Here is a 13,882-nt window from a genome sequence, read left to right on the forward strand (position 1 = left end):
TTCAGTGATTTTCTCATATTTAAAAATCAGATTGTCATACTAACCCTGACAGCATGCATTTGAAATTTTGGACCTTGTTTTAAAGCTTGCGGTTTACAGTGTAAATTGATTTTTGTGTGTCTCGTTTGCCTTCTGCGGTAAAACTTCATCACTTTTCATTTATTTGTTTTATCTCAGGGGAAGGCCTCTCAGCCTCCCGCCACTCTTTGCGAACAGGTCTGTCTGCCTCAAACCTTTCCTTGAGAGGAGAGTCGCCTCTATCTCTTCTTGTCAGTCATCTTCTTCCTACTTCGAGAGCCGGGACCCCTGCGGGCTCGAGGTGCTCAAGCCCCGTGCCCACCCCTCAGAGCAGCCCTCCTTCCAGCCCTGGCCTCAGCCGCCTCCACGCCAGCCCTTCCCGGCAGAGGCAGCCGCAGGCCCCAGAGCTGCTGGTGCCGCCTGCCAGTGCTGGCATTCCCACAGTAGTAATCCATCCGCCCGAGGAAGACTTGGAAGCACTGCAAGGCCAGGAGCAGAAGAACGGGAACGCTGGCGTCACTGCAGGCAACTGTCCAAAGCCCTCCATGTGTGGTGCTTTCTGCCTCTGGGCCACTCGCACTTGGAATGCCTCTCAGCACATAGCTTTATCAGCATTATGTAGACGATGCTTTATCAGCATTATGTAGACTATGCTTGCAATTTATTTTGACCTCTGCATGTTTTTTTTTTTTCTTTATAGTGTATTATAGAGAAGGATAGAATTATTTAAAAATTTTAAGTTTTACAAAGATTTCAAAGGAGCCTACACATAATTTAAGCCCTTTCAAAATTTTTTACTGAGGTTTTACAGGTCAATACATTGGAATGGCTCAGACAAATGTAGACATTTTTATAAGTCATCTTTTAATTTGCCATGATTAAAAAAAAATGGTGGCTCTTGTTGTGCATTTCATTCCATCGAGTGAATGAACACATGCTTTACATAAAGTATAGTGAGAAGCCTTTTATCTACTGTTTGTGCTTTTGTGTAAGGAATGCAGTATGTTTTCACCTTCCTGACAAAGGTAGAATGAATGTTCTTTTTCTCGACTCTGAGAAGATTGAGATTCACTGTTGACTGCCTGGAGTCATCATCATTCCCAGACTAGTTTCATAATTTGGAGTAGACTTCAGTTGTCTTTGATTTAATGCTGTATCTATCTTTAATCCGAATTCACCTTGCAGTTTTTAGGAGTAGAGTTCCTATAGTTGCAGATAGGATTTATTTCTACATGAATTAGAAAAATTATGTCTTAGTGGATAAAAGTTTTGTAACTCACTTAAGCATTGTTATATCTCTATTTGATGAGTTTATCACTGTTAATACAATGAAAAAAATTAAGACTTAGAAATGTTAAGGTTAGACCATAAATGACCAGATAAAGGAATTGAACCCAGAACTACCCACAACAAAATCTATAGTATAGAATTTCATTGTAAATTTTAATACTTTGTGGAAAAGATGTATTATAATGAGGTAACTAAACAAAAATGGAGGAAAATACCTAGAAATAATTGCTCAGAAATAATGAACACTTTTACTTCATTAAAAACGACTCACAAAATTGACTATTTTTATTGAACAAAAATAACTTTGAAGTTACTTCCCCTTGCATTTGTTTTTACCTATATCTGTCAGTAATACTATCTCTTGTTTTACCAGCTTCAATCTAATTAATGATAAGAGACTTTAAACTTTGTATGGGAAGAAAGGGACATACAGGTTCCCAGTGACTTATTAGGTCATGTTAAGAGGGTAAAAAGAGCAATTAACTGAAAATTGAGGGACACAATTAAATTTTTCCTCCCTCTGCTGTTAAGTATGCCATGGGATTTACTTGCCTTTTGGAAGAAAAGAAACTAGAGTGTAGGGAAGAGAGACGATTTCTGAGGACAAGGGAGAGCTCCTAATTGCTGTCTAAGATGAGATTGTAGAAGGAAGGTCGTCACAGTAACAGGGACAGCTCTTCATTGGTCCCCATTGCCTAGAGCACCTGGAAACCCTGCTGTCTTTTCCTGAAGTCTGGTGAAGAAGGTAGCCTCAGCATCATTTCTGAGAGACCAATGCCAGAGATTTTTTGTGTCATGAGGTTACAATTTGTGAATACCTGTAGGAAAGGAAAACAAAGAAAGCAATGTTTCCCATTAGTTATTTTTTAGAGAATACTTACGTAAAAGACATAACTCACTTTTAGTGTTTGAACTGTCTTCTGACTCAGTGTTTCTTACCCTCGGCAGGACTGGCATTTCGGGGTGACGCTTCTGTATGGTAGGGGGTCCTGTGCCTTGTCAGCTGTTGAGCAGCACCCTTGGCCCACACCCACCAGCTGCCAGCATATTCATAAACTTCCATGGGTGGGAACTGCTGCTCCAGAAACTTCTGCTTTCAAATTTTTAATGACAGGAAACTTCAATATCTTTGCTTAATGTTTCTTTAGGTAGATATGCTATTTTGAGGGGAAAAAAATGGAAGGGCAAAATAATAGAATTACCAGAGTATGACTTAAATCCCAGGATTGATTTTATACATACTCATATTTGCTTTTTCTTTTGCTTAAAGCAAGTAAATAAAGTCCTTCCAAGTTATCTGTGCTCATTATAGTTTTAATTTGGGGGAATTTACTCATTTAATTCTGAGCAGTAGGAATTTACTGTAGGAGCAAGGACATTACCTTTACCTTTCCAGGATATAGCTTTAGCTTAGCTGGCATTAGGAAAGCCTGCGTGGAGAAGGCGGCGGTGGGAAACTTTAAGTGTGCCCGGCCTGCCCGCCTGAACACGCTCAAGGTGAGCAGGTAAGCTCCTGACTTCCTCGCGCCCTCTCTTCTGACTTTGTGGGTATAGAGTTGCAGGTTGTTTCTTCTTCCCGTTCCTGTTGAGCCTTCTCCGCATCCCTTTCTTCTCCCCCAGATGTGGTGGCTAGGACTGTTCTGAGAAACTGTGTCTGTGTTTTCTTTGTTACACGTCTGCAGGGTGGGTGCAGTTTGTAGTTAGCAGCGTGTGTGTGTTGATGATCACTTGTAGTTGCTGCCAGGGCATTAATGATACTCTTCACTTTCTTGTGTGGGAGTTGGTGGAAACCACTGAAAAATACTGCTTAACTATTTCTTCTTCCCACTTGGGCATGTATTTTAACAGAGGAATGGATTCTATTATGAAGTTTAGGGACAGAGTTCAGAGAAGAGGCTAAAATGGTGAAAAATGAGTTCAGTTTAGGGAACAGTTTTTATTTCAGAATTGTTTACAGTTTCTAGGGAGTGGGTGTATGGCTGAGTGGACTGGAATTTTGGGTCACAGTCGCATCCTGGTGTAGGTGTTTAACAGAGAAGTGGGCGTCACAAAGGTCTTTCACGGAATTTAAGCTGTAAACTCAGACGACTTAGTTTCAGGTTGCTAGTTAGTGTATGTTGTATTCTGTAAAAACAAAAATGCATGGACTATATCTGATATACTTAAAATTTTAAAATTTAATTGACACTGTTTAAAGTTTATAGGCTCTAACCACAGACAATGTGGTGGTGAATTTCTGTGGATCACTAGGTTCTTGGGAGTGGCAGAGTTAAAACTAGGAGTGAAGTCTGTTGCAATTGTCTGGTGCATTTTCTCCTGTGACATTCAGTGTTTTGGGTAATATATTAATATTACTATATTACTATAATATTACTGATTAGTAATACTAATATTACTATATTAAGATTACTATATTCTTGAGCTAGAAAGTTTGGGTGTTTTGAAAAAATCAGGTACATTTAATGGTAGATATCTGTGTTATGTACTCTAAAATTTTTGTAACATTTGAACTTTTTGCAAAATACATAGTAGTGATGATTAATAATATGCTACTAGGTGTTTTTAGGTTATTTTTGTATGTGGCTTGTTGCTGCTGAGTTTTACTTGAACTGAGTATACCATGCATGAACATATATCTATCACTTGTAATCCAGACAAGCTAATTTAATAGAATGTATATCATTTCTAATCCAAACAAATTTTATAGATTGAACTGTCTGTGTCTTAGAGGTTGAGTGAGTTGCTTAAGGTCATACACATAGCTACAAAGTAGCAAGGAGTACTTATTTTAACATAGCTCTCTTCCCTTATAAGACCCCTATTCTTTGTATTTATATCATAAAAACATTGCTATTGTATTTTAACATAGTCCTTAGGAATAATGACAATAGACAGCACATGAATTTTACCCAAGAGAGGTGAAAATTCATGGGGAAACTCTTCTGATTATGAAAGATGATGGCAAAATGGGTGTATATTTCACTGATGTAGCTCTTGCATTTTCATTTAGGGTTCATCAGAAGTGTTCCATTGTTACTGATGTGAGTGTGCTCAGTGTGGTTAGGCATCTTTAAGTTCTGCGGTTCCCATGTCTAAGGATACAGTGACAGCAGATGTGCTAAGTATTTATAGTGGTGATCAGACCCAGGTCTTCCACCTTCTACTCACTTTTTTTCTTTTTGCAAAAGGCCACCATTTTTGTAAATGCCAATTATATTATTTTAAATGTTAACATGTGGTAGCTTCATTGTTGCTTAAAATGTTATTCCACTCTTGCTGGTATGGTACTAACACTTGGCACTTTTTTTTTTTTTTTTTACCTAGCACATTTGCTTTTAGTAAACCCATCACTTTCAGGATATGAGAAAATTCAGGTTGCAAAGTGAATTTTCTTCTTACTACTTTGGAATTTGTTTGTTCTTAAATACAGGTATTTTGGCCTCTCCACAGTCTGCACCTGGAAACTTGGACAATAGTAAAAGTGGAGAAATTAAAGGTAATGGAAGTGGAGGAAGCAGAGAAAATAGTACTGTTGACTTCAGCAAGGTAATTTTTGTTATTAACCATACATTTTCATAATCATGCTTACTGAGACAATTGCTAGCAGTGTGACTGTATTAACAGTGATTATAATAATTTTTAATAACCGGTGCTTGTAAACCTGATGTGATGCTTGTGATGTTAATTTAAGATCAGAAATTGTGAAAAAGGTAACAGTCTCATAGCACTTGAGTAATGTTATATTTTACTAGTGTTAGAAATGCTGACAAAAGAATATGGGAGTAATATGGTGTTTTCATCTATACCTATGCATAGATATTATGAACTACAGGCATTTGTTGTGGAGCTGCCACTACTGGAAAGATAATTCTGGGAGTGATGTTACAGCGGTAACAATTCAGCCTTTTCTCAGCTGTAATGTGACCCCAGAATTACTGTCTTGTGGTGTCAGTGCTTTCTGGAATGTAACTGGGAAACATCGGTGCTTCCCCATGGGTAGGTAAAGGTAAAGACATGGATTGAAACATAACTCGCCTGTCTCAACTGTGATTTTTAATTTTCATAGGTGAGTGTTTAAATGAAATGTAAAAAAGAGCTTATTTCAAAAGAACAAAGCAAAAAAACTGCAAGTTCAAATTACAGTTGAATTTAAAGCATGCTACTACCTTGGAATAATTGATTCTTCATACCCATTGCAATTTTTTGATGGTGTTGGATGGTATTTACTATAGGATACAAAGTCAGACTTCTAATTAAATGCCGTTATTTCAAGTAAGATTCAATTTTTGAGCCTTTATGACGTGAAGTCTATAGATCACGTTTTGTAGAAAAGGCACTTAAGTCATGATTTGCATTATAGCTTTGCTGAGCTTCACGCTCTAAAATTAAAGGCCTTGCATTTGGGACATCGTACTGTTGTTCTGTTGTAACTTGGTCATGTCTTTACTGGTGCTCCAGTTCTTTCAGATGAGTGTCGAGTTTTCAGCCGCAGGATTGCTGTGAACAGATTGCTGTAATTTATATCGTAGATCTCCTCTAGACGTGGCAGGTGTCCTTTGCTTTGTTCCCCTGTCACAGTTGTGCTTTCTTTCACTTGGTCCATCCCTGTGCACACCTGCTTGCCCCCTGTCGGGCAGGACTCTGCCTCCTGGCACTGTAGTTGTGGCACGCTGGGTGTGGGACTCAAGAGGCCCGCTGTAAGTGCTGGTTTTATCTTCCTAGAAGCCCTGTTAGTGGTTGTTCAGTGACTTGTGTGAAGCTGCATACAAATGAAGACATTCCTGTACTTTGATATTATGTCTATAACCTTTTCTTTGTAATTATACACAGCCTAATTCGATTATACAGCACTACCATATATGTATACCAGTTATGACTACTTTGGTTGTAAATGAAAATAAAAATGATTTTTCCCACTTACTGAAAATACTGGGGAATGCCCTTAGTTCATTAAAAAGGATTTATAAAATGCAAAGGAACTAATTCATGTCTAAGATTAAACAACAGATAATGACTAAATGAATATTTTTAGAACTGTGTATAATTTCACGGACCATTGTTAGTTTGTGAACTATATTTTTGTCTTCAATAGTTTTTTAATGAATAGTGCTTTATAGCCATTGAAACTTTTCTCTAGTTTGTTTGGTAATTTAGATCTCTGCAGTAGTGAAGATCATGGCAGTAATCCAGTTGGGAGTACTGTTTGGTAGCTGCGTGTTGCTTGCCCTTTTGTATTCGTCAGCTTCATTCTTTGTACTTGTGAGAATTGGGGCACTTACACATTCTTCAGATCACCAGTTTTGATTAGCGAATAGTAGTCTTAAAGCATCTTTTTCCTGTTTCCTTCTAGACTGATTAGTACCACGTACACTTTATTTTAAATTATTATTTATTTGTCAATAGGTTGATATGAATTTCATGAGAAAAATTCCCTCAGGAGCTGAGGCGTCCAATGTTCTGGTGGGAGAGGTGGATTTTCTAGAGAGACCTATAATTGCGTTCGTGAGACTGGCTCCCGCGGTGCTTCTCTCCGGGCTAACCGAGGTCCCCGTCCCTACAAGGTAAGGGAGGGTTAGCTGCAGTTAACGTTCTTCCAGAATGTCCCGAATCTAGAGGAACTTGTTGCTTTATGTAATGAAAGCTCCTTTTAATGGTTAATGGTGTCACTGCCCCAGTTCCTTGACTATTAAACATTAAAGATTTATCTTTCTTTCTGGAACTTAAAAAAAAAGCATCCTTTAAAAACTACATTGCATTTATGTTTTTATAATAAAGTTCTGTTCATAGTATGTTCTGTGCAGGCACTGAAGTCAGAGAGCGTGGAGTGGAGTCCTTGCTCTGCTGCTTTTTGTGGGATGGTCAAGCCAGGCTTCTGCTTTCTTTTTGTAAAATGAGGGTGACAGTACTTCAGGGTTGATTAAATGTAATAATGGCCCTTAATTAGGCAGAATGCTTTGTTCTGACCTGATCCAATCTTCTGTTCAATATACATTAAGAATAATTAGCAAGTTATGTTATTAATATAAAGTGTGATCAGTTAGCTACTGATTATATGAACTTAATTACAAATGAGAATAATTAAGAATATATTTTTATAGTAATTAATATGAAGAATTAATTGCAGCCTGATTGAAATGTACATGCTAGTTTTTTAATAAGCTTTCCTGAGTTGCATTAATGGTACAGTACTGAGATAAATAAGAAAAATAATTCATAGATTCACATTTAAGTTCTTACAAACCAGGAAGGTGAATACTTCCCGTTTGGATAAGTATGAATATTAATATTTTCAGTTCAGGTCAGTCACTCAGTCGTGTCCGACTCTTTGCAACCCCATGAATTGCAGCACGCCAGGCCTCCCTGTCCATCACCAACTCCCGGAGTTCACTCAGACTCGCTTCCATCGAGGCAGTGATACGATCCAGCCATCTCATCCTCTGTCGTCCCCTTCTTCCCCTGCCCCCAATCCCTCCCAGCATCAGAGTCTTTTCCAGTGAGTCAACTCTTCGCATGAGGTGGCCAAAGTACTGGAGTTTCAGCTTTAGCATCATTCCTTCCAAAGAAATCCCAGGGCTGATCTCCTTCAGAATGGACTGGTTGGATCTCCTTGCAGTCCAAGGGACTCTCAAGAGTCTTCTCCAGCACCACAGTTCAAAAGCAGCAATTCTTCGGTGCTCAGCTTTCTTCACAGTCCAACTCTCATATCCATATATGACCATTGGAAAAACCATAACCTTGATTAGATGGACCTTAGTTGGTCCACCTTGATTAGATGGACCTTAGTTGGCAAAGTAATGTCTCTGCTTTTCAGTATGCTATCTAGGTTGGTCATAACTTTTCTTCGAAGGAGTAAGCGTTTTTTAATTTCACGGCTGCAGTCACCATCTGCAGTGATTTTGGAGCCCCCAAAAATAAAGTCTGACACTGTTTCCACTGTTTCCCCATCTATTTCCCATGAAGTGATGGGACCGGATGCCATGATCTCATTTTCTGAATGTTGAGCTTTAAGCCAATTTTTTCACTCTCCTCTTTCACTTTCATCAAGAGGCTTTTTAGTTCCTCTTCACTTTCTGCCATAAGGGTGGTGTCATCTGCTTACTGTATGTTAATAAGAATATAACTAAGTAGAAAGTTAAATAACTTTTATTTGGGTTTCCCTAGTAGCTCAGTTGGTAAAAAACAAAAGCTGCCTGCAATGCAGGAGACCCTGGTTTGATTCCTGGGTCAGGAAGATCCTCTGGAGATGGGATAGGCAGTAAGAGGTTGTTAACAATAAGGGGCTGTTAAATAATAAGAGTTGTAAATAAAATGCTTTTACTTCCAAAAGGGTTAGTCCGTTATTTTACCCTATAGTGTTTTTATCCAGATTGTAGTTTGAGGGACCATGAATTTCTTATGAATACTCAACTATTTTCTTAAGCCAAAGTAAGTACTGAAATGGGATTGGTATTCACTTTACTTATTTACTTCTTTTCATCAGAACAGACCAGAAAAAGTTGTTTACTCAAAATTCAAAAGGATATAGAAGATGGGAAGCACCATCTTTAATATAAAACACTCATTCCCTAAGTACTTTTTTACTCTAAGAAAGATGGAGAGTAATAACTTGGCAGAACTTAATTATGAGTGCCGTTTTTAGTTTTGTGATTCGTCTGAATAGGGTTGCCGTCCTTTCTGCAGCCATTAGGATGTGAGGATGAAGAGGAGGTCTGAGTAATGTTTCTGCATTTACATTTGTATGATTTCCTTATGGTTCGTAGGCTTACGTTGGTTGCTCATGTTTAAACCTCTGTTTTAATGTTCCCTCAGGTTTTTGTTTCTGTTACTGGGGCCTGCAGGCAAGGCGCCGCAGTATCACGAAATTGGAAGGTCAATAGCCACCCTCATGACAGATGAGGTAAGGAACCCACCCCTTGACGTGGACACGGATTGTGAAGCGTATAATGCATATTAAAGTATAGACTCTCTTACCTTCTCTGGTGATTTTGAAGTGTATTTTTGGGTCTTTCTCTTACAGTATTTTCCTCTGTGCTCTCAGTAATATGCAGATTTGAATAAATCATCTCCTTGATGTAGATGTTATCAGTGGCGTCCCTGTTGTATATCTGTTTAAGCTCCTCATCGTTGCCTTAATAGAGTCTCATCTCTGTGCCTTTTGAACTCTATATGCTGTGACTGGCTCCTTTTCTCTGCTGTTGGCCCCGTCCACTTGGACCTTCTGCGCCTTGGATATATGATGCTCGCGGCGGCCTCTGGATGCTGAGCACTGTCTCCGCCCTTTGCCGCACCCCCTGCATGCTGCGCCCCTCGTCTCAGCCAGATTCCTTCTGCAGTGTCTCCTCCTCTGAGACACCTTCCTCAGCCACCCTGTTCTCCCCCATCCGTTTCCCTTCCTTCACCCTGCTTCACTTTTATAGGAGTTTCGTTATCCACCTGCAGGAGTGTATTCACGTAATTGCCCCTGAGTTCTTGAGTGCCGGGACTTTGACTTATCTGTGTTGGGCCTGCCAGAATTTCCCTGGTGGCTCGGTGGTAAAGAATCCGCCTGCCAATGCAAGAGACATGGCTTTGTTCAGTCCCTGGTCCAAGAAGATCCCACGTGCTGTGGAGCAACTAAGCTATGACTCCTGACTGAGCATTGCTCTAGAGCCGGGAGCTGTGCGTGCTGAGCCTGTGGGCCCGAACCACGGAAGGCTGCACGCTCTAGAGCCGGGAGCTGTGCGTGCTGAGCCTGTGGGCCCGAACCACGGAAGGCTGCACGCTCTAGAGCCGGGAGCTGTGCATGCTGAGCCTGTGGGCCCGAACCACGGAAGGCTGCACGCTCTAGAGCCAGGAGCTGTGCGTGCTGAGCCTCTGTGCCCGAACCACGGAAGGCTGCACGCTCTAGAGCCGGGAGCTGTGCGTGCTGAGCCTGTGGGCCCAAACCACGGAAGGCTGCATGCTCTAGAGCCTGTGCTCCACAGCAAGAGAAGCCTCCACAGTGGGAGCCCACACACCGCAAGCAGGAACTAGCCCCTGCTTAGCACAGCGACAGGAAAGCCTGTGTAGTAGTCAAGGCCCAGCCCAGCCAAAAACAAAAACAAAAACAGGAAAAGCAAAGAATTGTGCCTTCCAAACAGTAGGCACCCAGTCAGTAGGAACAGTCAGATTAATTAATTGTTTCAAGTAAAATTGTTATCATGCCTTATGATTATTCCTCTAGGACAAATGACATTAAAATGTTATTTCCCAAGTAAAATTTCCTCTTTCTAAAAATTGGTGTATATTAACATATCACTAGTTTCTTTTGTTGTTTTTTTACTGTTAATTTATCTGATAATACTAATAGTGAATTATTTTTTAAAGTTGTTATCAAAGGCGGGGTCAAGAGTTTAAGTAATTATCTTTATGTAGACTTAGTTATGATATCGAAAGTGGATTACTATGTATGGAATTTTCTTTCAACTTTAAAATCCTTTTACTCAATGTGTTTATTTTTCTTTAGATTTTTCATGATGTAGCTTATAAAGCAAAAGACAGAAATGACCTCTTATCGGGAATTGATGAATTTTTAGATCAAGTGACCGTCCTGCCTCCAGGAGAGTGGGACCCTTCCATACGCATAGAGCCGCCGAAGAGTGTTCCCTCTCAGGTGAGGACCTACACAAAGCTTTTTTGAGTTCCTTTTTCAAAATTTTTCATTAAACTTTTTCAAGTATTTTATACATTTTCAAAACTCAAAACTGTGTGAAGAACTGCACCTGGAGAAGTTGTCCCCACCACGCCGTGTCTGCCGTCCCCCCCCCGTCCCCGCCTCTTGCCGGTCGTCACTTGCTATTCGTTTGTTGTCATTCTTCCACTTTTTATTCAGTACAGGGAAATAGGAACATGTAGTCTTGTTTTCTCCTCTGTCTTACCAGACATGAACATCCTATATGTAGTGTTTTGCACCTTGCCTTTTTCATGTAACAGCATCTCCTGGCGGTGTGACGGCCCTCCGCACAGCTCTGTTGTATTCCACTATGGATGCACGCAGCATCTCCTGGCGGTGTGATGGTCCTCCGCACAGCTCTGTTGTATTCCACTCTGGATGGACTGTAGTCTCTCCTGTCCTGGGGCAGGCTGTCTTCAGTTTGCTGTTACAGACCACATCGTAGTGTTTGCCTGCCATCTTAGTCTTGGGCAGATGTGTCTGTAGGATAGATTCCCAGGAATAAGATTCCTGGCTTACATGGGAATTGACTTACAGTTTTAGCAAATGTTGCCAGAATCTCCTCTTCTTGGGTTGAACTGTTTTGGACTCATTTTGGTGATGAGTGAGAATGCCTGTTTCCCTGCAGCCTCACCAGCATGGTGTCTTGTCAAACTTTTGGCTATTTGTCAGGATGATACGTATCATTATCTTACTCTATCAGGCACTTTAATGTGATTTTAATTTGTATTTCTGTAATTAGTGAAGTTGAGTATTCCTGAATATTTGTTCATCACCCTCCACCAACTTTTTTTTAACATTTGAATTATTCATCGATCCTTTTGTGTTTATCATGACTTGCTATATAGAGAATGCCTACAGTTTATCTTTTCTTTAAATTGAAGTCTGTTTGTCCCAGTTTATTAAAAAGTTAAGCATTTTTCTGTTTGCTTGGTGATGTTGTCTTTATCATTTACTAAATTTCCATATTCATTCAAGTCTCTTTCTGGGGTTTCTTTTCCATTGATTGGTCTAGGCATGGACCACTTACACAGTTTAATTTCTGAGAGTTTTTGGTATATTTTAATATCTGGTAGATCTGTATTCATTCTTGACCTCTCTTACTCTTGTTTTTCTGAATTTGCTCGGTCATCTTTGTATATTTATTTTCATACTAGCTTTAAAATCAACTTTCTGTTTGAAATAAAGTGTGATTTTTAAAAAATTGTGATGGAAATTAAATTTCTACATGAATTGAGGGAAAATTGAAATCTTTTCAAGAACATGGTATATCTTTCCCCAGTTGTTTTCCTGATGGTTTTCAAGTCAGTTTTTGTGTCTTTAAGGAATATTATAAAATTCTCCTTATGGGCACCTTACACTTCTCTTGGTGAGTGTATTCATAAGTATTTTATCTTTGTTTCTATTACAATTGAGGTCTTTGTTCCATTATATTGGCTGTTGCTTTTATATATATGTATATACATGAAGACTATTGGTTATTGTAGATTCTTTTATATCCTGCTTAATATGTTTCCTTCCTTAATTCTTTTATTGTGTGTACTCATGTGGTCTCCAATAAAAGGTAATATTATTCGTTTTCTAACTCTTACACCTTTAACATGTTTTCTCTTGTCTAATGGTATTGACTAAAATCTCTGATAGTTTTACATAGTAGTTGACTTTAAAAGGGGCATTTCTTAATTTTTTCATAATTGTACTCAAAGTCATTAGTGTTTCTCTCATTACGTTACTATCATTGGTGCCAAAATACATATTTTATCATGTTAAGAGAATACCCTAATTTCTGTTTTATTGAATTTTTAAATATAAGTGAATGTTGAATTTTGTCAAAGGGCTTTTTAAGCATCTCTGGAGATGATCATATGAATTTTGCTTACCAGTTATTATGGTAAATCATATTAATAGGCTCTTTAATTTGAAGACACTCTTACATTGTTGGACTAGCCCAGCTTAGGCTTTGGAGTGCCTGCATCTTTGTCTAATGTTTTATTTAAGGTGCTTCCATCTCCATCTGTAAGTAGATTGGTCCATAGACTTTTGTGCAGTGTTTGCATTTTGGTGTCATTGAACTTGTTTCATAAAAACAGATTTGTAACTTTTCCTTTTTCTGTACTCTTTAAACTTTAAGTGGCTTAGAATACTTTGATTCTAGAAGTTTGGAAGACTTTTTAGTAGAATTTTCTGAGCTTGACTCTAGCTTGTTATTTCTTCTGTGGAAATTGGTTTGTGTAAGCGTTCTCTTTTTCTCTGGAGTCAGTTTTGGTAAGTTATATTTCCTAGAAAATTACCTATTTTCCTCATTTTTGGTGTCAACTTTGGGAAATTTTTTTTTTTAAGTATAGTACCCATTTTATCAAGATTTTTCACTTAGTTGCATGGGGTTGTGCTGTGTAGTCTCTCTCCCTCACTGTATATTTATATATTGTATATAAATAAAATTTGTGACTTTGCCTCCTTGTCTTATCTTTGATTGTATATTAGCTGATGATTTAATCATATTGTTCTAATAGAGCAACTTTTAATATCTATTTCAGTTCTCCTTTTTAAAAAAGTATATTGTGTTTTGTAACTCAGCTTCTGCATTTAGCTGTTTTCTTTTATTCTTTTCACTTTCCTTCAGGAAAGACTTTTTTCACATTTGGTGAATTAAATGCTTAATACATTTATTTTTCTCCTTTCATTATTCTTAATATAAGAGCTGCTTTGTTTTCTTGAATGATGCTTTTGCTGTATTTCATCAATTGTGATGTACAGTATTTTCATTAGACTCGTTTTGTGGGAGTTCAGTAACTTTGTTTCCTCTTTCCCCTTTGAACTGTGATATAGGTTAGTTTTAATCTTGACGTTTTCAAATGGTAGTGTTAGGGTCATAGGTAAGTC

The 13,882-nt window shown here is 38.7% G+C and overlaps 1 protein-coding gene across 5 annotated transcripts in view; it reads left to right on the plus strand.

Moving 5' to 3' along the window:
* Nucleotides 1-13,882, plus strand: part of SLC4A7 (solute carrier family 4 member 7) — an 89,216-nt gene that overhangs the window by 31,856 nt on the left and 43,478 nt on the right. For 3 of the 5 annotated variants that reach the window (XM_040246353.1, XM_040246352.1, XM_040246354.1), the window contains 5 exons: nt 178-543; nt 4,739-4,854; nt 6,712-6,869; nt 9,118-9,205; nt 10,793-10,939. In XM_040246353.1, coding sequence (XP_040102287.1) covers nt 178-543; nt 4,739-4,854; nt 6,712-6,869; nt 9,118-9,205; nt 10,793-10,939 — 875 coding nt within the window. The remainder of the gene's footprint in view (nt 1-177; nt 544-4,738; nt 4,855-6,711; nt 6,870-9,117; nt 9,206-10,792; nt 10,940-13,882) is intronic. The other 2 variants (XM_040246350.1, XM_040246351.1) reach the window with 1 other exon arrangement.

Source organism: Oryx dammah, unplaced genomic scaffold, assembly GCF_014754425.2.
Source record: "Oryx dammah isolate SB20612 unplaced genomic scaffold, SCBI_Odam_1.1 HiC_scaffold_9, whole genome shotgun sequence".
Taxonomy (NCBI): Eukaryota; Metazoa; Chordata; class Mammalia; order Artiodactyla; family Bovidae; genus Oryx; species Oryx dammah.